At 43.2% G+C, this 26,495-nt stretch overlaps 1 protein-coding gene and 1 non-coding gene across 3 annotated transcripts; both read right to left on the reverse strand.

The window, feature by feature from the left end:
- Positions 1 to 6,757: 6,757 nt before the first annotated feature.
- On the reverse strand, positions 6,758 to 24,755 carry CEP20 (centrosomal protein 20). Of its 2 annotated transcripts, XM_059693264.1 has the most exons (6): positions 24,682 to 24,755; positions 20,007 to 20,204; positions 18,002 to 18,086; positions 15,226 to 15,362; positions 8,593 to 8,703; positions 6,758 to 8,062 (listed from the first exon to the last, which is right to left on the reverse strand). In XM_059693264.1, exons 1-5 carry the CDS (start codon positions 24,707 to 24,709, stop codon positions 8,627 to 8,629), a joined length of 525 nt encoding a protein of 174 aa, XP_059549247.1. In that variant the 5' UTR covers positions 24,710 to 24,755; the 3' UTR covers positions 6,758 to 8,062; positions 8,593 to 8,626. The 2 variants fall into 2 exon arrangements, with proteins under 2 accessions (XP_059549247.1, XP_059549246.1); XM_059693263.1 differs by having other exon boundaries at positions 6,758 to 8,703.
- On the reverse strand, positions 12,349 to 12,453 carry LOC132233918 (U6 spliceosomal RNA). Its single transcript, XR_009452768.1, has one exon. It is a non-coding gene; the product is annotated as a U6 spliceosomal RNA (small nuclear RNA).
- Positions 24,756 to 26,495: the final 1,740 nt, after the last annotated feature.

Consider the following 26,495-nt stretch of genomic DNA (forward strand, 5'->3'; position numbering starts at 1 on the left):
GCAGAGGCTCCTGTCCCTCCCAAGAAATTCTTGCAGATTCTTGCCTAAAATTTGACTCCCTGTCTCTCTCCCCCTTAGTGCCTCTACCAATCCCTTCTCTCTCTCTCTCTCTCTCCCCCCTCCCTCTCTCCATCTCCTCATTGTCTGAAACTCTCTCCCCATCGTCGTTTCTTTCTGTCTTCTGCCCTTTTTGTCGCTCTGTGTGTACAGCTCTGTCACTGTCCATCGCTGTCTCACTGCCTCGCATGTGACTCTGGTCTCTGTGTCTCTCCTGTAGGTCTCGCCCTCTCCGGTCTCTGTGTCTCTGGCTCCAATGTCTCTCTCCCTCTGCCCGGCTCTCCGTCTTCCCGGGTCTCGCTCCCGCGGTCACACGCACGCACACAGGCCATAAAAGGAAGCCCAGGCGGTGGGCTGGCCCCACGCCAGGCCGGGGACCCGCGGGCAGCCCGGTCGCCCCGCTCCCCGCTCGGCACGGACTCCGAGGTTCCCGGTCCAGCTGGTCCTCCCTCCCCGAGTGAGTGCGGCGGCGGGCGGGGGGCGCCGGGCGGGAGACAACCCAAAAAGGGCAGGCGCGGGCTCCTTCCTGCGGAATTCCCAGCGCCGCATACCAGCCCGGGGCTGCCCGCTCCCCCTGACTAAATATGGTGCCGAGCGGCCTCCGGAGCGGCGGGTCGCGCGGGAGGGGCCGCGCATGAGAGTTCTGAGAGTTCTGCCTCGCAGACCCTCTGGGTCCCGTCCCCATCCTCTCCATCAAGCTCACCTGGTACGCACCCCGCAACACACTCAAGACCTCCTGGCAGCGCTTGGCGGGGTGGGAAGGAGACCCGTCTCCCTGACCAGAGCCCCAGTCCCACGCGGGCCCCAGCTACTTCCAGCCGGAGGGATTGGGGAGAGGGTTAAAGGAGTGGAAGACCCTTTCCAAGGCTCTGTGCTTGGCATATGCCCCGTCTTATTCCACAAACCCTCCCCAGCTAAACAGTCAGGTAATGGGGGGGGGGGGAGCTTTACTAATACCCCCATTTTGCAGGTGAGAAAACTGAGGTCCCAGAGGAGTGGCGCAGCTCTCAATGGGACTGGAGCCCACGATTGCCATGATTCACCTCCAGAGAGATTCTAAAGGGAACTGCCCAGAAGAGCTGAGTTTGAATCTGCCAGTGCCAATTTCTAGCGGGGACCTTCAGCAAGGAACTTGAACCCTGTGTCTGTTTCCCTACCTGTAAAATGGGAAGGACATCAGCTATTCCTGGTTATTTGTAAACAGTCCTTGAGATGACCAGGTAAAATGAACACACTACATTGCTTCCTGTTAGTTGCTATTATTCTCAACAAACCTGAAACCAAGTAGAGTGGCACCAGGCCTTGGGGACATAGTGAGTGAGAGCCTGTCCTGCCCCAGTGTTTGCCTACAGGCTTCCAGTCCCTCTTGGTCCCTTCCTCATCCTGCCAGCATCCAGCTCCCCTGGTCTTCACCCCCCAAAACACCCAAGCCCAGTCCCCTGCCCACAAATGGGCCTAACTCAGAGTCAAGACAGAGGCAGTATTCAGCTGGCTGGGGAAGTGAGGGATAAAGTTCTTCAGAAAATGATGAATGGGCTGCTTCCCCACGTGCTTTTTAATGTCTAGGCTGTAAAAGGAATGGAAACTGTCCCTGCGTGAGCACAGAGATGCTGTGAGCAGAGAAGAAAGGAAGGGGGAACTAAGTTGATCACTACCCTCCCCTGTTTGCACAAAGATAGTCCAGAGCAGGCTGTCAGAATCAAACTTGCTGGCCTCATGGTATGAAGTGGCATTTTTCCCAGAGGCATTTCAAAGGGATTGCATTTGACTCCTTAAAGAAATTGGTAACCAAACACTGAATTCTACTGCATGATCGCACTTAGTCTCTATAACAACCCTATCAAGTAGGTACTTTAAAAAATCCCCCACACTCCTATTTTTCTGTTGAGAAACCAGGTTTGGTGATTTAACCAGCTAAGGCAGCACAGCTAGCTAGTCAGTGGTGGAGCAGGAATTCAAACGCCATCTGTCTGATGCAAAGTCTGAGGTTTTTAACTCATGGTCTGCTAACCACCAGCCAGGCAACTTCAGGATGGTCAGTGAACCTCTCTGAGCCTGTTTTCTGGGAAATGCCACAGGTACTCAGGAACAGGATGTGCACATAACAGTCATTCAATAAGTATCTGTCCAACGCAGCAGCTCAGACGTTTGGATTTTCAAAAGTGCATTGTTATCCCCGGCCTAACAGTTGGTTGGAGCGTCGTCCCATACACCAAAGGGTTTTGAGTTCAATTCCCAGAGCACATACCTAGGTTGCAGGTTTCACCCCCAGCTGGGGCGAGTACAGGAGGCAACTGATCAGCGTCTCTCTCACATTGATATTTCTCTCTCCCGCCTCCTGTCTAAAGATCAATGAACATATCCTCAGGTGAGGATTTTTTTAAAGTGCATTTTTATTATGATAATATAAATCAGATACCTCCATTTTATTTCTCATAGCTCAAAAATCCAGTTAAGATTGAGGGAAACAAAAAAAGTTATCTTTTCTAAAATTATTTCAGCCAAGAACTGTCAAGTATGGTTCCTTGGCGTGTCTTTTCTGTGAGGTGCCATGTCCTGGGACTTTCCATAACTCAGGAAACAAGATGGCAGAGAAGAAATTTTTCTCCTGGAGTCTTTTTACCAAATAGCTTTGTATTTGCCACTGGCTTAAAAAAGCTTCAAAGTATCATCCCCTCTAGTTTTTAATATTTTCAAAGATTGGGTCCAAGCATGGTTTACTCCTGCACGTGCTTCACAATGTAATCATTTAAAAGTGTATCAGCCCTCAAGTCATCCAGCTCAAGATCTACACACAACTCTGCCTCCCTGTGCATAAAGGGGCCTCATTCCTCACCAGGAGAACTGTTCAGCTTCTTCTCTCTTGCACAAAAGCACTTCTGTTTCACCCACAACAGCCCCCACGCTTCTCCAGGTACAAGGCTACCTCACCCAGTAACCTGCAATGCTCTTTCCTTCCTCACCAATTTCCAATGCTGGTGTCCTAGTAACTCCAGATACTTCTCGACCTCTATCAGGAAGGGTCGTAAGATTCTCAATACAAGTAGTTTCACAGTTCCTTACAAAACTCAAGATAGTCTTACCATATGACCCAGCAAATTATGTTCCTTAGAATTTATCCAAACGAGTTGGAGACATGCCCATACTAAAACCTGCACACAGAGGTTAACAGCAGCTTTCTTCGCAATTGCCCAAACTTGGAAACAATCAAGATGTCCTTCAGTGGGTGAATGGATAAACTGTGGTATGTTCAGGTGATGGAATGTCATTTGGCACTAAAAATAAATGAGCTATCGAACCATGGAAAGACATGGAGGGATCTTAAATGCATAGGATTATGTGAAAGAAGCCAGTCCGAAAAGGCTCCATATTGTATGATTTCAAACATCTGACATTCTAGAAAAGGCAAAACTATGGAGACCATATAAAAAGATCAGTGGTTGTCAGGGGTTGGAGGGGAAGGAAGGTTGAATAAGCAGAACGAAGAGATGTTTAGGACAATGAAATTACTCATAATGGTTGATACATGGCATTATACATTTGTTCAAACCCATAAAATGTACACCGCCACGAGCGAACACTGATGTAAACTATAGACTTCGGGCAATAATGATGTGTCAATGTAAGTTGATAATTGTAAGAAATATACCCTTCTGGTAGAGGATGTTGATGTGGGAAGCTATACATGTTGGGGGAGGGAGGGAACCCAGGTATATGGGAAATCTCTATCTTCCTCTCAATTTTGCTGTGAATCTAAAACTGCTCTAAAAAAGTCTATTTTTTTTTTAAAAAAAGGTAGTTTTACCTCTTTCATTTTAAAAATAATTTAAAGAAGGCCATGCAACCCTTGCAGAAGTTATTACAAAAATAAAATACCAAGTGCCTGGCAAGTATTGTCCCAAATGCCTTTAAAGGCATAGTCTCACAAATATTAATCCTTCATGTACACTTGGCTTTAGGTTAAAAGAACACATCAGATTTTACATAATCATACAGGCATGTGAGTCATATACAAATGTGTTCTTGCACATAATTATAAACCTATTAGTTTATTCTATGCAAACATATACGCTAAGCTTAATTTATCATCTTCAAAAGCCACTCGGCTCCTGCTTTGATTGCCCAAGTTTTAAATTTCCCCTTTTCCTAAATCCCTCTTTAGTCCCAATCTGCACACTATTTTTGTGTAAATCCAACGTTTCGCCTACATTTCTGGAAGATAACGGCTCCCAACAATCCCACGGGAACCCCCAACAATGATGTACTAATTTAGTTTGAGAACAATTTGATGGGTCCTCTGTATTTATATTTGTCTTTCCTTTATATTTTAAATGTCTCAGCCCATTTATCTTTTTAAATTACTGGATTGTAAATTAGTTGACAGTGTTAAAAATCCTGAGTACAGAAATTTCTAGAGCAGATTTTCTTAGCTCAAGATCCTCCTTTGTGGATAATCATAAAATCTCATAGTATTTTGAAAATAGGTGTTTTTTTCTTTTCCAAACATAAAAATGTAATACTAAACAAAACCATGTATGGCCCCGCCATTTACTGGCTATTTTACTTATTTGTATTTATTTATTATTTTTGTACACCCATGACCAGATCTACACTAATAAAAGAGAAAAATGGTAATTGGTGTACGGTGCTACCCTTTTCATTGGCTAATCAGGGCTATATGCAAATTAACTGCCAACTAAGATGGCAGTTAACTGCCAACAAAGATGGCGGCTAATTTGCATATGTAGGCACAATGCAGGGAGGCGAAAGGGAAAGCAGGAAGAAGCCCCCTGCCACTGACAGTGATCAGAAACCCAGGGGGAGCTAAGAGCTGGGGGGCAGGGCAAAGGCGGCCCTGGGGCCGCCTTTGCCCTGCCCCCCAGCCATGATCGGAGAATCAGGTGCCTTTTCCGCCCTGGCCAGTGATAGCAGGAAGTAGGGGTGAAGCCAGCGATGGGAGCTGGGCACTGTCGAAGCTGGCAGTCCCGGGAGCTAGGGGTCCTTTGCCTGGGCCTAAAGCAGAGCCAGCAATCGCGGGGCCGCTGCCACTGTGGGTCCCCGCTGCCCAGGCTGGACGCCTAGGCCAGAGGCGTTAGGCCTGGGCAGGGGCAGAGCAGGAGATCGCGGGGAGCTGGGAGTCCCCTGCCCAGGCCCAATGCCTTGGCCAGAGGCGTTAGGCCTGGGCAGGGGCAGAGCCTGCAACCGCGGGGAGCTGGGGGTCCCCTGCCAAGGCCTAATGCTTCGGCCAGAGGTGTTAGGCCTGGGCAGGGGCAGAGTGGGAGATCGCGGGGAGCTGGGAGTCCCCTGCCCAGGCCTAATGCCTTGGCCAGAGGCGTTAGGCCTGGGCAGGGGCAGAGCCTGCGACTGCGGGGAGCTGGGGATCCCCTGCCCAGGTCTGACACCTCTGCTGGAGGCCTCAGGCCTGGTCAAGGTCAAGGGGCTGATCCGGTGATTGGTGATCAGAGGGTGATGAGGGTCAACTCCTCTGGCCGAGGCATCGGCTTGGGTGTGGGGGGAGAGCCGGGGATTGGGGGGATATGATGGTCCCCTTGCCTAGGCCTGAAGCCTGGGTCAGAGGCGTCAGGCTTGGGCGGGGGGTGGAGCAAGCGATCAGAGGGAGATGGGGGTCCCCTGCCCAGGCATGATTCCTGGGCCAGAGGCCTCAAGCCTGGACGGGGGTCAGAGCCAGTGATCGGGGGGAGATGGGGGTCCCCTGTCCAAGCCTGACACCTCTGGCGGAGGCATCAGGCCTGGGCAAGGGGCCGATCAGGCGATTGGAGGGTGATGGGGGTCTACGCCTCTGGCCGAGGCATCAGGCCTGGGCAAGGGGCAGAGCCAGCAATCGGAGGGGTCTGGGGGTCCCCTGCCCAGGCCTGACACCTGGGCCAGAGGCATCAGGCCTGGGCTGGGGGCAGAACCAGTGATGCGGGGAAATGAGGGTCCCCTGCCCAGGCCTGACACCTCTGTCAGAGGCCTCAGGCCTGGGCAAGGGGCCGATCCTGCGATTGGAGGGTGATAGGGGTCAACGCCTGAGGGCTCCCAGTATGTGAGAGGGGGCAGGCTGGGCTGAGGGACACTCCCCCCCCACACACACACCCAGTGCATGAATTTCGTGCACCAGGCCCCTAGTATTATATAACAATATGTGATCATCTCAATAAATCTCATACCCATCCAACACCATGCCTAGTTATCAGAATATTGACTATATACATATTCCCTATGCTGTTCTTTACATCCCCGTGACTATTCTGTAACAACCAATATGTACTTCTTAATCCCTTTACCTGTTTTGCCCAGTCCCTCTATCCCCCTTCCCATCTGGCAACCAACAAAAAGTTCTCTGTATCTATGCGTCTGTTCTGCTTGTTCATTTTGTTTGTAGATTCAATAGTTGATAGATACGTATTTATTGCCATTTAATTGTTCATATTTTTAATCTTTTCTTCTTCTTAAATAATACTCTTAACATTTCATATAATACTGGTTTATCCCCCCACCACTGCCACCTATGAAGAGGTATTGTTCCAAGGTGAGAAGGCTGGTGCCAAGTGCACGTACATCGTCAACCTTGCCCTCCATCTGCTAACAACCAGGTTGGTGGAGATCCCAAAGGAAGGCCTGGAGAGCCTTCGCCAGGTTCTGGTCTACATCTCTGGTGACAGAACAGCCACACAAACACCCTCTGCACACATGTGAGTTGTTTAATTTTTTTTTTTTATTAAATGATACATCGAAAGTATAAAAGTTGCCTAGGTACAAACAAGTTACAGAATAATGCATATAAATACACAATGAACTACATGTGACAATTCCATTTAGCTTCTATTTTGATAATTTTACATCAGTATCTAAAATGCTAAACTCCAGCATTTTTTCTTAATCTAGTTCTTTATGATGATTGCAATTCCTGAGATAAACTTAGTGTCTCTGCTAACATCTTTGTATGTAAACCAAATCCTCTGAGAAAAATTCAGATATTTATAGTCCCACATACATTATAATTCACAATTATAATCAGATACTACAGATTTCACTAAAAAAATGGAAATGAGCCCGGCTGGTGTGTCTCAATGGATTGAGCATCGACCCATGAACCAGGAGGTCACACTTCCAATCAGGGCACATGCCCAGGTTGGAGGCTCAATCCCCGGTAGGGGGGTGTGCGGAAGGCAGCTGATAGATGTTTTTCTCTCATCGATGTTTCTATCTTTCTCTCTCTCTCCCTTCCCCTCTAACTAAAAATCAATAAAAACATATGTTTAAAATATTGAAATGACCTTACAGTATTTCTACACCTATATATGTAACTTTAGGCCACCAATAGGGATTCTTAAAATCCTTTGACTTGTATAGTTTAAGGGGATTTCTTTAATCATTTTCTGTATTCAGATAAAAATTCCTGGTTAATCTGTAAGGACTAAACACTGACTAGTACCAAATATATTATGACGTTTCAATAATTTCGAGAGGCCAATTTTGCCAATTAAGCCCTTATCACTTTCCCTGTGGGAGACGTTTAAGCTAAATGTTGTCAGTATACAGCGCCAATGCAGTTGTGCTCTGAATGTATCAATGACTTTTGCCAGTCAGGTGCTGTCTACTGTAACAGATTTCAGTGAAATCAATCTGTAGATTCCACATTATAAAAATATCTTAATAAATATCAAAGCAGCATTTTAGAGATAGCACTAGGATAGCTCTTACTGTTTTTCTATCCGAAGAATAAAAATGGACATTTAATAAGACTTTCAGAGCCCAAATAATTAGGGGTTGGCCCTTTCATAGCTCATCTTATAATTGCACAACTGAAGGCCACATGGAGGTTAGACAATGCCATCTTTTAAAAGGTACTTTCTGGTTTTCTCCTAAAGCCTGTCTCTTCATGCTGATTCCACATTCTTCATGTAATCAAATAAACTCTTTGTTTTACTTACAGCAAAATTAAAAGAATTAGTTCCCCCTCTAGATTTTAATTAAATCTTCCAGTAGAAGCCAAAATGATCTAAGGAAAGAAAAAGTACATTGTTACCTAGTTTAAAAGTTCAATTTTAGATAGCAATTCTGATATTTTAATCTAATTATAAATAGCTATTTGAAAAACAGCTAATCAAAAAAATCAAACTTTATAAAAATTAGTTTTTTTTCTTGACTTTAGTGCTCTTTTCTTAAATTTTTTTTTCTATAAACCCACATAATTCCAGCCTGAAGGAAATGTAATTAATGTACATGCTAAAGAGCAGATGATATGGCTATAAATACCTGGTTTTTGTTTTTTAGAAGAATGTATAGGGTACTAACATTCATTTCTCCCTTTCATTTCTTACATCTAAGAACCTTTAAAATATATCCTAAAAACAGTACATTTTCTTTCAAGTCAAATCCAATAGCCTTGATGACAGAGTTAGCTTTTATTCACAAATACAGTAAAGCATGAAAGACTAAGTGTTTTACAGAAACTCAAATTTCTACAAAGTACAAATATTAGTGATGCATTTTGGCAATGAGAAAATAAATAAGTGATTTAATACATACAATTTTAAGATAAAAGATGCCCCAAATGGAAATGTCATCTCTTCACGTTTTGAGAAATATGAAGATCTTCAATATTAGTATTTTTCCCCTTCTCTTTTATTAGATGGTCATCTGAAATTAACAGAAATGAGTGTCAATGCTTATCCCAAATTAAAATAAGCTGTAGGCAGACACAGCTACATATATTTCAGGAAGTTATATATTTAAACTTGTATGCATTCTTTGGACAGCTTAGGACAATGAAAAAAAAATACAACCTTTTAAACACTACTGAAAAAAATCAGAAATGTTTTGTACTAGGAACTCTAATTATTCAAAAAAGCTTCTTAACTTTTCTAAAAAGTGAATAGAGTACCCCCTGGAGTAAACCCATGGTAAGTAGCTACAAACTTCTCTTATGTTATATGTAAGGAACAGAATTCACAAGAAAGGCCAGGGTGTTTAGCATTCTGAGGGATGGTAAAGCTCTTCAATCAAAAAGAAAAACCACCTTTCTTCAAATAGGCATGTCTCCCAGCAGCACCCTCTTGTGACAAGAAGAAAACTAGCACAAGTTACATTTTCCTACGCACATCAGAAAACTATCCAAGAATTTGTAGAAAAAGTTCTTCAGCCAAAACCCAAACAATAAAGTTCCATGAGAGTTCAGAGGAGCCCAGAGCCTCTACGAGCACCCACTGTGCTCCCGCCATAGTGAAGAGGAGGCTCTAGTCACTGCTCAGTTTCTTTTGTCAGTGGGGGGCGGGGGGGGGGGGAGGGCAGAAGTGTTCTAGATTAAAAGAACCTAAAAAACTTAAAACCCAATCACCGTAGCCAGTTTTGCTCAGTGGATAGAGCATCCGCCTGCGGACTGAAAGGTCCTGGGTTTGATTCCAGTCAAGGGCACATGCCCGGTTCCCAGTTGCAGGCTCAAACCCCAGTGGGAGGCGTGCAGAAGGCAGCCAATCAATGATTCTCTCCCATCATTGATGTTTCTATCTCTCTCTTCCTCCCCTTCCTCTCTGAAATCAATAAAAATATATTTTAAAAGATAAATAAATAAATAACATAAATTAAAACTTAATACCCAATGTAGACAAAAACACAATGCACAAACGAAATCCCTAGGAAAATGTGACACCTCCCCCCACCAATTCATCAAATACTTTTTACAACAGAAAAAAATATAACCTTTTAAAACAGATATTCTGAAATATTTTGATTAATTCTGATTACATGAGAAAATACAAATTTAGATAAATTTTTAGAAACATGCAATTTTAGCACCAAAAACATATATTGGATATTCTAATTCTAAAGACAATTTGATTGTACACACAGTCTTATTAGTTAGTCCACAGCTGATCACTCTTAGAAATAATGTAAATGCTACTACAGATCTGGATCTCAGATAAAAAACAATCTCCTTCAATTTTAGGCAACTTTATTGGACTAAACAAAATTAATACTATCTTTAGGACATATGCTTTTTGGTTTTCTATAAAAGCATTATTAAAAAATGAAGTATGTTTTTCATGTGCTTCTTCATAGACGTGTATAAAGCTGAGCTGATAATGACTTTACAGATTATAAAGGATCTGGTCTTTTATGTACAGCAACAACTACTACTTTGCCTCCAATATGACAAGTATTCATATCAACAGCACTATTTCAAAGGTGAGTGTGTCTATATACATTCTCTTTGTTTTTTTCAGCACTTTGAAAGCTTTGATAAAAGAAGTACTTTCATGCTGACATGCTTTGACTTATTTTCAAATAAAAGATAATTTAAGTTTACTGTTTTACATTTCAACTGGATGAACTTGTATAAAGATAAGGTATTGTAATCTGAAGAATAAGTATTTTAACATCTTCATAATCTTGTCCATGTTGTAAAATAAAACATGTATCCTTTAAACAATAAGCTAGAGCTGAGAAAAGAAATGGAATGTTACTGAAACATAATGCAGTATTGTGGGTGTTTTTTTATTAATTAATTTAAGAGAGAGAGGAAGAGAGAGCAAGAGAGAGGTGAGAAAGATTGCCCCTCCTACATGCCTCACCCTAGATCAAACCCACAACCCAGGCATGTGCCCTTCAGGTGCATGGGATGATGCTCCCACCAACTGAGCCACACTGGCCAGGGCTACATAATGCAGTTTTGGCTGACAATTCACAAGTCATTACATAAAGAGGCTAAGAAAATTTTTTGTGATCAAGAAAAATAATTAGCAAATTCACTATTCTATTGGTTCAACAGTCATCCTCATCTCTGAGTCTTCCACAGAGCTTTCCACGGGACAGGCACCAAAGCTTCACTGACTAGAACTTGACTCTGATGTCTCTGGCACTTTATACAGAAAGGACCCCTCCCCAGCCCACCCTACCCACTGCGTATAGGCTACCAGTAGTTAATCCACGACCTTCATCTCAGGAGAACTTAGGTAAGAAATACTCTACTTCTAACTTTCTTATTAGTCATTAGCCATATTAAAGAGAATGATTATAAAAAGCTTACAAATCACAAAAGTTATTTCTCAAGAGGCTATTTTTCCTCATTGGACTGAAAATACAAATGTCATGGGTTTGCTGTGGTGTTAATGTGTACAATATCCACTGGTAACAATGGAACTAAGAAATTAGTATTGTTATTTATTCTTGGTGAGCATAAACTGCTAAAGCCTTTTTGGAGGAAAATCAGACAATATTAGATTATTTTTAAGGCACATATGCTTTGAACCAGCAATTCTACTTCTAGGTATCCAGATGAGAAATACCTGTGTGAAGAAAGAAATAATGCTACACAGCAATACTGTAAAAGCAAAAAATAAAAAACAGTAAAAGTACATCAGTAAAGAGTGATTAGCCACACTATGGACTACTACAAAAAGTTAAAAATGAGGGGAAGTAGATCTACATATATTGACAAAATGCAAATTATAGAATACTATATATAGTTAACAATGCATATAGGGGTTGGCAAAAGTAGGTTTACATGTTCATATGGGAAAAGACATGCAGGTTATGATTATTGCATAGCTTTCTTAACTCAAAAGAATGTTATGATGGCACAGTGCACTTAGGAACAATCTTGTAGGTGCTTAAATTGCCAGCCTTCATCATTTACACATTCTTGTAGTCAGTGTACTTGTTATACTCAAACACACTTTGGCACAGAGTTATTACCTACTTTTGCCCACTCCTGTATTTTAAAGTTTAACTATTTTTTAAATACTAATGTGGTAATTCATGGCTCACATTTCAAAAGGAAAATAAAAGGGTTACAAATGTGAATTTCTTTACTCCTGCCTCTAACCACGTATATCTCCTCCCAGACACAAGATATCAATTCCTTGCCTATTCCTGCAGATTTTCTATCCAGTGCCTGTTTTTCTTTGATGCTGCTATTTGGAAGTTGTGTAAAATTCTCGTAATATTAACTGTTAGTAACATTGTTTTTATATACAACCGAAGGAGGGAGGTTTGGAACAGAGCAGCAGGGAAACTACAGAGCACAAAGGGCTTTTTAAAATAATGCCTTCCCCCTTTAACCTTTATGTTTAATTAAGTGTTTAATACCCTATTCTGAAATAGAGTTGCAATTTCCTGCTTCTGTTTGTCATCTTACTCAAAATTTTGTATACTTTTATCTTTCTGTTTCATGTAGAAGAAACAATTCCTTTCATTTCTTGTCACGCAGGTCTTGTGGTGATAAACTCCCTCAGCTTTTGTTTGTCTGGAAAAGCCTTTATTTCTCTCTCATATCTAAAGGATAACAAAAATATGTTAACGTTCCACGAATTTGCGTGTCATCTTTGCACAGGAGCCATGCTACTCCTCTCTGTATTGTTCCAATTTTAGTGCATATCAGTAGTACTTGAATACACAGAAGTGAGTCCTGAAGGACACCCACCAAGTTGCTAATGGAGTTAACTTCTATAGAAGGGAGGGTAATTGGGGAGTTAGGGAGAGGCAGGAGGGAAGAGATGAAAGGGCATGTTAAGTTATATTATTTGAATGTTTAGAGATTTAGTCATGTGCTGGTGTTTTGTTTTGGTTTTTAAGTACCTGCTAAAAAGCAGTTCCTTATCCAATCCCTGAAAAGGGAGCTAGGAAAACCCCATGTTCTTTAAATGATGAAGTGTACGCCGAAACCGGTTTGGCTCAGTGGATGGAGCGTCAGCCTGCGGACTGAGGGGTCCCAGGTTCGATTCCGGTCAGGGGCATGTACCTGGGTTGCGGGCATATCCCCAGTGGGGGGTGTGCAGGAGGCAGCTGATCGATGTTTCTCTCATCCATGTTTCTGGCTCTCTGTCTCTCTCCCTTCCTCTCTGTAGAGAGTCAATAAAATATATTTTAAAAAAAATGATGAAGTGTACAGGAATGGCAATCAGAGGTGCTGATGCTGCTAAAAATGATCAGCTACAGGCATCAAACGAGTCATTCACCTCTTAGTCTTGGTTTTCTCTAATATAAATTAGTAGCTGGGAATGATTTCTTTTCCAATGTTCCATCAGCTCAGAAATCTAAGATATATAGAAAAATAAGTCCTAGTGAAGTCAGAAATAACCTCAAAAAGGCCACCAGCTTTCACATCTTAAGCTAATTTTTAACACTAGAGGCCCGGTGCACAGACTCGTGCACGGGTGGGGTCCCTCAGCCTAGCCTGTGCCCTCTCGCAATCTGGGACCCCTCAGGGGATGTTGGACTGCTGGTATGAGGGATGTAGTAGTGCGCAAAGTGGCAGGCAGCTGGGGAGGAGCCCGAGCCCTGGCCGGGTGCTGTGCTGCTCCTGCTCATCCTGGCCTCGCTGTGCCTGCTGCAGCAACCAGTGGCACTGTGCGAAGGCGGGAAAGGCTGTAGCCATGAGCCCAGAGTCTGGCGCCCAGCAGTCAGCTGAACGGTGCTTCTGCTGTGGGAGTGCACTGCCCAACAGGGGGCAGCTCCTGCATTGAACATCTGCCCCCTGGTGGTCAGTGCATGTCATAGTGACCGGTCAAATGGTCGATTGGTCGACTGGTTGCTTTGAGTTTTATATATCCTAATATATAAAAAGCCAGGGGCCGTCATGACCTAAACAACCAGACGGATGACCGAACAGCGACTAGGGTCCTGGCTGCTGCGACGGGATTGAGTTTGGGTTTCGGTCAGTGCTCGGGAGTTGGTCTGGGTCCTGGCCGGCGTGGTGGGCGTCAGTCTGGGTCCCGGCCACCTGCGGCACAGTGGTGGGAGGGAGCTGTGGGGATGGAGCCATGCTGCCATCAGATTGGCCTTTGGGTCCCTCTCCTCCCCCACAGGCTCCAGGGAACCAGAGCCATGCTGCGATCTGGGAATCTTGGTCCCTACCCCGTGCCCCCAGGCTTTGTGGAACCAGAGCCATGCTGCCTCAGACTGGCCCCTTGGTCCCTCCCCCCTTCCATAGGCTCTGGGGAACCAGAGCCATGCTGCTGTTGGACTGGCCTCTTGGTCCCTCCCCCCGCCTGCAGGCTCTGGGAAGCCGGAGCCATGCTGCAATCAGACTGGACCCTACCTAAGGGCTCCCTTGGTGTGTAGGCTGGGCTGAGAGACCCCGCTGAGTGCACAAATTTTTGTGCACCGGGGGCCTCTAGTATATAGATAGATAGATAGATAGATAGATAGATAGATAGATAGAATCAATATTGCTCATAGAAGTTTAGGAAAACAACAAAAGGCAATCCACATCTAAAATGTTTACTAAAAGTTTATTTCAACATTCAATATTTATATTTGTCTTGATAATCAGCTGTCTGAAACCCACCTGACCTTTATTTTTTAATTTGTTTTTTAATATTTGTATTGGTTTTAGAGAGAAGAAGGTAGAGGAAGAGAGAGATAGAAACATTAATGATGAGAGAGAATTACTGATTGGCTGCTTCCTGCATGCCCCCTACTAGGAATTGAGGGCATGTGCCCTGACCAGGCATGCGCCCTGACCAGGAATAGAACTGTGACCTCCTGATTCATGGGTCAACACTCAACCACTGAGCAGTACTGGTCAGGCCCACCTGACCTTTTTAAAAATAGAAATCAACTCTCTCTCACAGTAAGCCACAGGGCACAGTGAGCTCTACACCATTTAGTTCAGATTATCAAACTGAGGTCCTACTGCTGATTCAATAAAAAAACAAGCTCATTTAAAGAGTGTGCATCCTGAAAGAAATATGGGCTATTCTAAGATTTTATTTGTAGATACCTACCACTGTACCACAACAAAAAGTATCCTGAAAATGCAAAGGACACATAGTAAACCTGTGCCTTCTCTATCTGTATTCAACATGTTTGCCTCTTTTTAGTCTTAGGTGGGAAAACACATGATGATTCTATAGAAAGCTATTTATTCAGTATGCTAAGAACTAAGCTGCTCCAGAAAGTACAAATTTATATGAAATTCTATAGAGAAATTATACCTAAAAACTTTGTCCAGTCGTCCACCCGCCTTCCCCCAAGATTCTCTTTCCAAAAAACTTTCTGGTTTTTTTTGGAGGATAAACAACATGGGTTAAAACCATATTAGATATAAGTGGAATTAAACTATGACTCAAAAGCTTGGGAAAATCTATTCCAAAGATAAAAATATATAAGAAGGCAATATCCTTGCTAACAGCTAAATGATAAATCTCAGAAAGCTCATACCCATTTGCTCTCTTCCACTAGGTTGTCTACCAGAATTTGCGTTTAGAGGCTGAAGTGAAGATCCTTTCAGAAATGCATGTTGGATGCCATCCTTCGTTCCATGCAAGAAGTGAGCTAAAATCCCATATAAAAGAGGTCTATAGCAGGAAGAAAACCAAAATCAATTAAATTTGCATGAACAGGAAAAGCTTAAAACATCTATGCTTTAAAAGGTAGCCTCTGACACTAAAACAGCCAAGTAATTCACTAGACTTATAAAATAAGGTTGCATGGTTATTATACAAATTGAAACTGTTCATGCTTTTTTAAATTTAAAAGTACTATTTTACTCTAAAGATGATTTTAAAACCCAGGGAAAAAATGTTAACACCTTAAATCGCATCTAAATGGAAATACAGTTTCAATCAATACACAAGAGGAATTCGGCTTGTAAACTCCAAAATCCAGCATAAAATTTTTTAGTACCTAATACTGACCAATACACAATAGGTATTCAATAAACACTTATTGCATTAATAATCCTTGCCTAGAGAAGATCTTATGTCCCAAGAGACACACTGCCTGGTTTTAAACTGCCTTTGCCATTTGATCTCAGCAAGATTTTTTTTAAAATTGATTTCAGAGAAGGAAGAGGGAGAGAGAGATAGAAACATCAATGATGAGAGAGAATCGTCGATTGGCTGCCTCCTGCACAACCCCTACTGGGGATTGAGCCTGCAACCCAGGCATGTGCCCTGACTGGGAATCGAACTGTGACCTCCTGGTTCATAGGCTGACGCTCAACCACTAAGCCACACCAGTCAGGCAGCAAGATTCTTCATGTCCCAGCCTCATGAATGTTTCCTTCTCTGTAAGTTAGGGTAAGTATAAACCCTACTTCATAGGGTTATTATGGACCAAATGAGTCAATAAATGTCAAGTGATTAGAACTGTGCCTAGCACATATTAAATGATATGTAAATGTCAGCTATGTGGGAGTTGGGTAAGAGCTAATATTTAAAAAGCTACTTGAGTTTACAAAACACTTCTGCCTCTTTTCAGTTTACCTTGACCTTGTGATGTCATAATCATCATACCCAACTTATGAGAAAACCACAGCTCAAAATGAATTTTCTAGAAATCCCTCAGCTAATAAATAAACTTTATACCTGAACCCCAAGTCCCATACTCTTTTCAATATGCTGCCTGGGATTTATATTCGTGCTCTTGCACAAACAGAAGCTGCCCTGCTGACAATAGAGGTACAACAAATGTTTTCCTTCATTTCCAATCTCATAATTGAAAACAAAATTTAATGGATTGAGTTTTTTTTAGATATCTACTTACTTATTAGTAGGTGTGATGGTTTAAATTATGACATTCCCAATGGACACAAGACACTGGGGGGTAGGGGAGGCCGGGGGAATGTCAAGAGGGGGAAAAAAAGGAGACATATATAATACTCTTTATAATACTTTAAGCAATAAAACAAAATTTTTTTTAAAAATTATGACATTCCCTTCCCTTCAAAAGGTAGTGCCTAACTGCCCTCCCCTTGAGTGTGGGCTAAACTCACTTGTAATGAATCAAGTTCGTTTAAGTAACAGCACTCTGCAACTTTAGAGACTAGGTTATTACAGCATTGTGGCTTCATTGGGTGAGTCATCAGCATGGAGATATCATTAAAGACTCAAGAATACTTAGAAAAGTGGGCAGTGGGACAAAGAAGAAAAGGATAAAACTTGGGGAGTGCCCACAATTTAAAGGAACCACAAAGGAACCCAATAAAGACACTGAGAACACCATTAGGGAGGCAGGAAAATCAAGACAGTAAAGGATCACAAAAGACAAAACATTTTTTATGGAATGTTGTAAGGAAGAGTGAAATCAATATTACAAAATGCTGCAGAAACTCAAGGAGAGACTTGGTACAAACTACAGAATAAAAGTGGCATATGATCCTGGAACCATTTCATACAAAGATTTGTGGGAAAGTTCACTTTAATTGGTATGTCATTTAAAATATTTTTATGGTAAAACAATTACACCATGAAGTAGGATGAAAAAATTCAACGAATTTTTGGGAAGAGAAAACGTAAGACTTCAGAACAATTCCTTCCTAGGAAAAGACTGCTTTGAGCTATGTTCCCAGGTGCCTACATGCATTTTTTCCCCCCATTCAGGGATCCTCCAGAAAATGTTTAATTAACACTGAAGTAGGAAAAGAACTAAGAAACTACTAGACAGTGGCTGGTCTTCTTTTTAAGAGCATAGTTTTTTGTAAATGGTGTGGGGAGAATTTAAGATGCAGGGAAGACCAGAGTGGATAATAAAAGCAGAGGGTTGATTTTCACTAAGTTTAAGTGGTAAAACGGAGATTGAGCAGTAGCTTGGGGTTGGACATTGACAGGGTTTTTTTTGGAGAGGGGAAATCTGAGTACATTACTAAACTGAAATGAAGAAAGCTATGGGGAGGATGAGTTATATCTGAGGAAGAAAATGATTGATAGAGCAAAAGCATCAGAAGAAAAAAAGGAAGGATCAAAAAGCCAAGAGGAGTGCCCCTTAGGAAGGGGTAGGGCTATTCAGTCCTCTGAAATCAGGGGAATTTTGGCTCCAGAAAGCAGAGACCTCATCTGACCTATTTACTGCTGCATACCTTGGATTTGGGGCAGTGCTAGACAAACACTAGACCCAAATAAATACCTGCTGGATTAAAATGAAATAAAACCTCCCTATGAGATTGTGACTCCAATACAACAATATCTGAAAGTTTATTTTAAAAATAAGTTCTTACATTGTATTATCCTTTGATTCTTCAAATGCATTTAGTTCTCGGATGAGAAACTGCCGGTCCAGTGGAACTACAGGTTGACCAGATTCTAGGGGGAAAAAGATCATAAAAACACTGAGTATCAATCTAAAAAGCAAACATAATTTTGTTAAGAAACATACTTACCAGATATACACGTTTTTCAGATTTTTGGAAAATAATGATGGCAGATGCAACTTATGCTTTTATGACTTTCAAAATGTTTTGTTAAATATATAGCTTAATATGGGTGATTTCATCTAAACTCATTTTTAATCTAATTTTTGGTTAGGGAAATACTGTTTCTGCAATACTAGGCTTCAGCAGTCTGTTTTTGTGAATTCAACACACGACAGTACCAATATCCATTTGGTGGCAATAACTCTAAAAATAAAATTAACCTGAATATTAAATGCTGGCAAGAATATAGGGCAACTGGAAACCTCATACTTTGTTGGTAGGAGAGCAAAAATGGTACAGGCACTAGCAAAATAGCTGAACAGTTTCTTATCCAGGTAAACATATACTTACAACACACAACCCAGCAATCCCACTCTTAGCTCTTTACCCAACAGAGAGTAACACCTATGTTCACACAAAAAGCTTTTGTGAATGTTTATGACAGCTAGATTCATAACTGCCAAATGTCCATCAACGGACACAATGGATTGTTATTCAGGGGAAGAAAAAACTCAACATGGCTGAATCTCAAAAGTATTATGCTGGAAAAGGAAGCCAACTCCAAAGTTTACATCCGATATGGTTCTATTTATAGGACATTCTGGAAAAGGCAAATGATAGGCAGAGATAACAACAGGTCAGTGGTTGCTAGGGGTAAAGAGCAGGTAAAGAAGTTGGCTACAAAGGGCACAGAGAACTTTGGGGGTGATGGAAATGTTCTATATTGTGAATGTGGTGGCAGTTACACAACTGTATGCACTTGGCAAAATCCACAGAACTTTATACTAAAAAAAAGTAAAGTATATTGTATGTTGTATATATCTCAATTTTTAAAAAAAAGCCAAGGCATTTAATATGAAACTTGACTATTGTCACTATATTTCACTCTAGGGAAGCTCAAGTCCAAGACATGTAATTAATGATATTTTCATAATGTTCTTCTTTTCTGAGTATTAATGGTATTATCCAAACATCTATAACTAAGGGAGGAAAGTGGAGATACTGATATTAAAGTTCCTGAAACCAATAAAAATTATCAGTTTTTATTAAGACGTGTTTAATATTAAATAAAAGATCTGTAATGGAAAGTTCTGGCATCACAAAGAATTCATTCTCTCTTCCAAAAATCTACTTTATGAGTTCTTTTTATTTGATGAGGACATCTTTAAGTCATGAAATAGTTTTAAATCATAGATTAAACCTTAAGGGAATTAGCTCTGGAAATGTGGGTCAGCTGGTTGGAGCATCGTCTCATACACCAAAAGATTGTGGGTTCGATTCCCGGTCAGGTCACATACCCAGGTTTCGGGTCTGATCCCCGATTGGGGCATGTTTGAGAGGCAATTGATCAATGTCCCTTCCTCCCTCTCTAAAAAAGACAAACAAAAACACACAAAAAACCTTAAGGCAGTGGTTCTCAACCTTCTGGCCTTTTAAATACAGTTCCTCATGTTGTGACCCAACCATAAAATTATTTTTGTTGCTACTTCATAACTGTAATGTTGCTACTGTTATGAATCGTAATGTAAATATCTGATATGCAGGATGGTCTTAGGCGACCCCTGTGAAAGGGTCGTTCAACCACCAAACGGGTCTCGACCCACAGGTTGAGAACCGCTGCCTTAAGGGTATTAGAGTATGTACAGGGTGGGGCAAAAGTAGGTTTATATGTCCTAATCACTCAGAGGATTTTATGTCCCAGTCACTCAGATGACGCCGTTTTGTAATGGAATTAGATTTTCAGGCTAAATACTTAGAATTGGTGGAAGGGAAGAAGATTTTGCCTCACATGACTAATGATACCTCTTACCTGCTATGAGAACAGACGATGTATACTTATATTTGTTGAATTCCAAATACTCCCGGATTAATTCATTAATAAGAAGGTTTTCATGAGACAATGTTGGTCGGGGTTCACTTTCATCATCTAGGGCTTTGAAAACTTCGGCTCGAATTCTCGCTTTTAAATGTCCTAAGACTCCTCTTTTTTCCAAGGTGTCCTTTAAAACTGTTAAATATAAAACATTAATGCTTCAACTATAGAATAAACTTTGTCATTCTTAGGCTTACTTTAGAGAAAATGGTTTAAAAGGTAAATGGCCTAACAACAGCTTTCATTCTAAACACTGTGATGAACTGAACAATGATCACATTAGCTATCACAAGCCATGTTTGTAATAAAAAATAAAGTCCCCAAGTTGCAATGATGTACTATTTTAATGTATTTAAACAAATTCAAGTTTATTCTTCCAACATTGTCACATTCCTGGTTGAGGAAAAAAGGGGGAATAGAACTACAGTCAGCACACTGGGACCTGAACTTAACCTCCAGTGTCTCATATATTTTCTAGAATATTTATCACTGCAGACAGGTTCTGCATGTCCCTAAAAACCTCTGGTCCAGAAAAAAAAGGTGATTAAAGATTATAAGTACACTCCATAAAAGGAAGGAATGTGCCCTGTCTTTTGTATAAAAACCTTTGCTATCCAGAACTCTTGGGGAATGGCTCATTCTAAATGAAAAGGTGGGTTTTATGTTAGGGCTTTTTTTTTGTTTGTTTTTTAAAGACAATTATGCATTAATTCCTTAAAACAAAAGGATTTTGAAATTTTAAGCCTAGTTAGAAATCTAACACAGAGTTTATCACTGCCCTCTTGAGAAACCAACGTTATATATGCTCAATGTAACCTAACTTCTTGATGAACAAGGGTCATTATAACAAATATCAGCAGTTGTGATAATGAAATTTAGCAATAAATATTAGTATGGATAGTAAAGGCATAGGGCTGAATTGGCACCGTCACTTGCAGGGGTCTACACCTTCTTTTTTTTTTTCAAATTGTCCCTAATGGCTAACTAACTAAGAACTCCAGAGCACCAACACATCTCACCCACAGTGCCTAGACCAAAGTAAGAGCTCAATAAATCTACCTAGGAGCATTATAATACAGTGCTGTATACTACTGGATGTAATAAATATAGTTTAATACTGTACTGTGCCCTGTCAAAGGCACCAAATAAGTAAACAATAATGAAAATTCATAAAGAGAGCCCAGGAACACAAGTATTTTTTAAGCTTTGATAAATAACAATAAAAACCCTGCCTGGCCCTAGCCGGTTTGGCTCAGTGGATAGAGCATTGGCCTGTGAACTGAAGGGTCCCAGGTTCAATTCTGACCAAGGGCACATGCCCTGGTTGTGGGCTCTATCCTCAGTAGGGGGCGTGCAAGAGGCAGCCTATCAATGATTCTCTCATTGATGTTTCTATCTCTCTCTCCCTCTCCCTTCCTCTTTGAAATCAATAAAGAAATATATTAAACAACAACAACAAAACAAAAACCTTGCCTGGTCAGCATGGCTCAGTGTTTGAGTGTTGACCTATGAACCAGGCACCGTTCGATTCCCGGGTTCGACTCCTGGCTGGCCCTGGTTTTGGGCTCAATCCCCAATGTAGGGCATGCAGGAGGCAGCCAATCAATGATTCCCTCTTAGCATTGATGTTTCTATCTTTCTCTCCCTCTCCTTTCTTCTCTGAAATCAATAAAAATATATATATATTTTTAAAAACCAGGTCATATAATTAAAGAGATACAATCTAGATTAGACTTTAACCTTTCTTAACCTTATTTTAAAATCATCCTCTCAAACTTTTGTGCAGGCATGTTAAGTACATACAGTTATCACCAAATCAGACTTTGTAATAGGCCCATAAAAGGAACGTACAAACTTATCGTATTCTTGGGATCGTAACCTAACCCCTGTTCTCTAATTCCATCTTTGGAAGTTTCATAGAGATATTTTTTCCACTGGCAAGGAGGATCTTGTCCCAATTACTCTGTAAGCACACAGCACAGCCTCAAACTCAGCCGAGAAATGAATGAAGCTGAAGTTAAGAAACCTAGCATATCTCACCACCACCTCGGGGGCTGATCGCCTCCTTGGGCCTCAGTTGCCTCTCCAACAAGATTCTGCTTCTCAGAGACAGAACCAAGTGAGGTGGGGAAATGTGAAAATGCTTTAAAAAAACACACAACAGCTCATAAAACATACGTGATTGGCAAACACATTTTCACTGAGTTTCTCTCAGACACAAAGCATATTCAGAACTGGGGCATGCAGAAAAAAACCCATAAAGGGCTCCCTACCTCTGTACAGACACCCCCAATTCCCGACTCACAGAGTTCTTCTAGGGTCCCGTTTCATTTTGCCTTTCCCTCTGCCATCGTGCTTAAAACAGTGCCATAACCACTTCAGAAACGGGCTCACCCTGACCGGTTTGGCTCAGTGGATAGAGCATCAGCCTGTGGACTGAAGGGTCCAAGGTTCGATTCTGGTCAAGGGCATGTACTTTGGTTGCGGGCACATCCCCAGTGGGGGCCGGGGAGTGTGCAGGAGGCAACTGATCGATGTTTCTCTCTCATTGATGTTTCTGACTCTCTCTTCATCTCTGTAAAAAATCAATAAAATATATTTTAAAAAAAGAAAGAAAGAAAAGGGCTCATAACCTGGTGCGTAACCCTAAGCATAACGCCTCTGAAGTTGTGTGCAACTCTGTGTGAGGTGCTTCCCAGGGAGAGGGCGCACCGATTTCCGGGAAGGCTGTTCTGCAGGAGAGGCATGCCCAGTGCCACAATTATACATGCACTAGGGACCCGGTGCACGAAACTCGTGCACTGGGTGTGGGGCAGGGGGGAGTGTCCCTCAGCCCAGCCTGCCCCCTCTCACATACTGGGAGCCCTCAGGCGTTGACCCCCATCACCCTCCAATCGCAGGATCGGCCCCTTGCCCAGGCCTGACGCCTCTGGCCTAGGCGTCCAGCCCGGGCAGCGGGGACCTGCAGTGGCAGCGGGGGCGCCGCGATCGCGCGGGCTCTGCCCCTGCCCCTGCAGGATGCCTCTGGCTGAGGCATTCGGCCCGGGCAGCGGGGACCCACAGCTGCAGCGGCCCCGCGATCGTGGGCTTCGCTTTAGGCCCAGGCAAGGGACCCCTAGCTCCCGGGACTGCCAGCTTCGACCGTGCCCAGCTCCCATCGCTGGCTCCACCCCTACTTCCTGCTATCACTGGCCAGGGCGGCAAAGGCACCTGATTCTCAGATCATGGCTGCCCCCCAGTTCTTAGCTCCCCCCTGGGTTTCCGATCACTGTCAGTGGCAGAGGGCTTCCTCCTGCTTTCCCTTTCGCCTCCCTGCATTGTGCCTACATATGCAAATTAACCGCCATCTTGTTGGCAGTTAACTGCCAATCTTAGTTGGCAGTTAATTTGCATATAGCCCTGATTAGCCAATGAAAAGGGTATCGTCGTACACCAACTACCATTTTTCTCTTTTATTAGTGTAGATGCCCACCGCGACTGATTCATCTCCAAGAGATGCCGCCCCTCCCGCCAAAGCTCCGAGAATCACTGACTTCAGGCCCCTGAAAACTGGAACTGGTTTCACGAGTGGGGCTGTGCCACGCCCCATCAAGACCTGAGCTCCTGCCCTGGCTGGTTTGGCTCAGTGGATAGGGCATCAGCCTGCGGACTGAAGGGTCCCAGGTTCGATTCCGGTCAAGGGCCTGTACCTTGGTTGCAGGCACATCCCCAGTAGGAGATGTGCAGGAAGCAGCTGATCGATGTTTCTCTCTCATCGATGTTTCTAACTCTTTATCCCTCTACCTTCCTCTCTGTAAAAAAATCAATAAAATATATTAAAAAAAAAAAAAAAAAAAAAGACCTGAGCTCCGGGGCAGCGTTATCTGTCCTCACGCTCCGCCTCCTTCTGGCTGGATCATCTCGGGTGGGCAAGCTATTTCACCTCGCAGCACCCCAACTTCCTCATCTCTTAAGTGGGCACGGGGTTGTCAGTGGGATCAAGTACGTAGCACAGGGGCCGGGCCGTGCCTGGCGTATAAGGCTTAAGCGCCGGCAATTATAATCATGAATACCCCCGTCTGGACCTCTGCGCCAGAACTAACGGTGCACAAACGTTATCGGCCTAAGGACTCTCGCCTTTGCGGACCTTTTCCGACAAAGACAGCAGAATGGCCAGGCCGGGCAACTTTCTACCCCCCGTTTTTCCCGATGGAAAACCGGGCCCCATCTCTCAGGTTGCAAGGATGCAGAAATGGCTTAGGGTCGTGCCTACCACCTAGAATGGTTGTGGAGACTTGTATACATTATCCTCGCGTGGATGGCCCACGCCAAGGCGGGTCCAGAAAGAGGCGCCAGAGGCCCCAGGCGCAGGACTGCAGACCTCCCAGGCACCTGCAGATTCTGCGACTCCTGCTCCAGCTCGAAGCCGGTCTAAAAACTGCCCCGTGCAACCCGTCCTCTCCAGAGTCCTAGCACAGCGGCCACCACAGCAGCCGGCTGCGCAGGCCCTGGCGCCGCAGAGAGACCGCCCGGAAAGGCTGACTCCTCTCCGCGCGACCTCCTTTCGACCCATCCTTTTCACGGGCTGCGGACCAGCTGCATTCCACCTGGCAAGCCCCCCACTCGCACTCACCAGCCTTCAGCTCGGTGACAGTCGCCATTTTTAACGGCCGCCAGGGGCGCGTCCCGGCGCTGCGCACGCGCGGCCCCGCCCCGCCCCGCCCCGCCACGGTCTGTAGCCAATAAACGCGCCGCTCTCGCCGCGCCCGGCCCCGCCCCTCTCAGTTGACGCGATTGGATGGGCGGTGACTGTCCAGAGACCCCCCCAACAATCAGCGAGCGCTCTCGGCGGCGGAGGAAGGAGGGTGGAGGCAGGAGGGAAGGGGAACGCAGGCTGCGGCAGGTCTGAGGCCTTACCTGTGGGTGTTGCTGGTACCTTAGTGCTTCACTTTAGCCCCGTCAGCCTTTCCTGATCTGCCCACTGCTCGTCTCTGCAGCCTCAAGTACTAATTGTTAATAGTTACCATGTATTGAGCCTGAGCTTTTAAAGCTTGAGCATGCATCAGAAGCATCTGGAAGACCTGTTATGAAACAAGTTACCCTGGAGTAAATCCTGATTCAGTGAATCTGGGGTGAGGTCCAAGAATTGCATTTCTGACAAATTCCAGGTGACTCTCGCGGACGCTGCTGCTCTGGGGATCACACCTTGGGAACCACTGCATTAAATGCTTACTATGAGCCTGACACTGTGCTTAACGCTTCATTGATTTTTTTTTCCTATTATTACTCCCAATTTGCAGAGGAGAAAACTTGAGCATTTGATAACTGAAGAGACTTCACCAAAATCACCAGCAAATGGTGGAGGTGAGGTTCCTGGCCTCTTGCTCTTCAAAGCTTGTTCCCTGCCACTGATACGTACTACTATTAGGCAAATGCATAAGAAGCCCAAGAGCTATTTGTAAAAATAATTGATGAATGAATAAGCTCTAGCATCCCAAGGAAATGAAGGAAAAGGAAATGGTAATAATGTACCCAAAACTGTGTGTGAAGTCCTATGAGTCCAGTTGTATTGCCAAGAAGGCCAATATCTATGACCTTGATCCTAGAACAGTGCTCTTTAGACTGCTGGTCTTAACCCAATAGTGGCTTTTTGAAATCTATTTATTGTGGATCCCAATGAGCATATTTTCAATGAAATGGAATAAATAGGAAACAAGTGTTGTTTTTTTGAAACTTTGGTTTGGGGTATATATGTGTATTCTGGTTCCTGGTGTATTTCCTAAAGTGGGTAGCAGTCAAAAAGTTTGAAAGCCATTGTAACCTAGGGGAATCCATTTCTGTTCCAAACTAATTTTGACCTGGGACACAGATCTGTCCTGTTACCTTAGAAAGGTCCCGCCACACTTCCCTGTTCTGCAAAACCCACAGTACCTGAATTCCTGCCCAGCATCTGAAGAGATGGAAAAGGTTTAACTACATTCTATAGGTAGAATGTTTGAGCTCTTCAGAGAAAAGCACTCCTGAATATACTGATGATGAACTCAGAGAGAGAGAGGCAAACAAAAATGGAATGGATTGATTAGTACTAATCATACAATAATTAACAGCCATTGACACTCTGTGTGGCAGGCACTGCTCTACGCTGTACTTTACGTCCTCAACAACAACTCTGTGAGGCAGATACACAACAATCATCTAAAGTACAATTTCATTTAAAAAAACATACTGAAATTGAGTAATACACTGCGTTGGTGAGGAGGTGGGGAAATGTGCATTACATACCTACCTGGTAGGCGGGTAAATTGGCTCCACCTCCTCAGAAGGCCGTTTGGCCATACTTAATCAACCTTTCACACCCTTGACCCACCAATTCTAGTTTTAAGAATATACCTTACAGCCCTAACTGGTTTGTCTCAGTGGATAGAGTGTCGGCCTGCCGACTGAAAG

The sequence above is a fragment of the Myotis daubentonii genome, chromosome 4 (assembly GCF_963259705.1).
Source record: "Myotis daubentonii chromosome 4, mMyoDau2.1, whole genome shotgun sequence".
Taxonomy (NCBI): Eukaryota; Metazoa; Chordata; class Mammalia; order Chiroptera; family Vespertilionidae; genus Myotis; species Myotis daubentonii.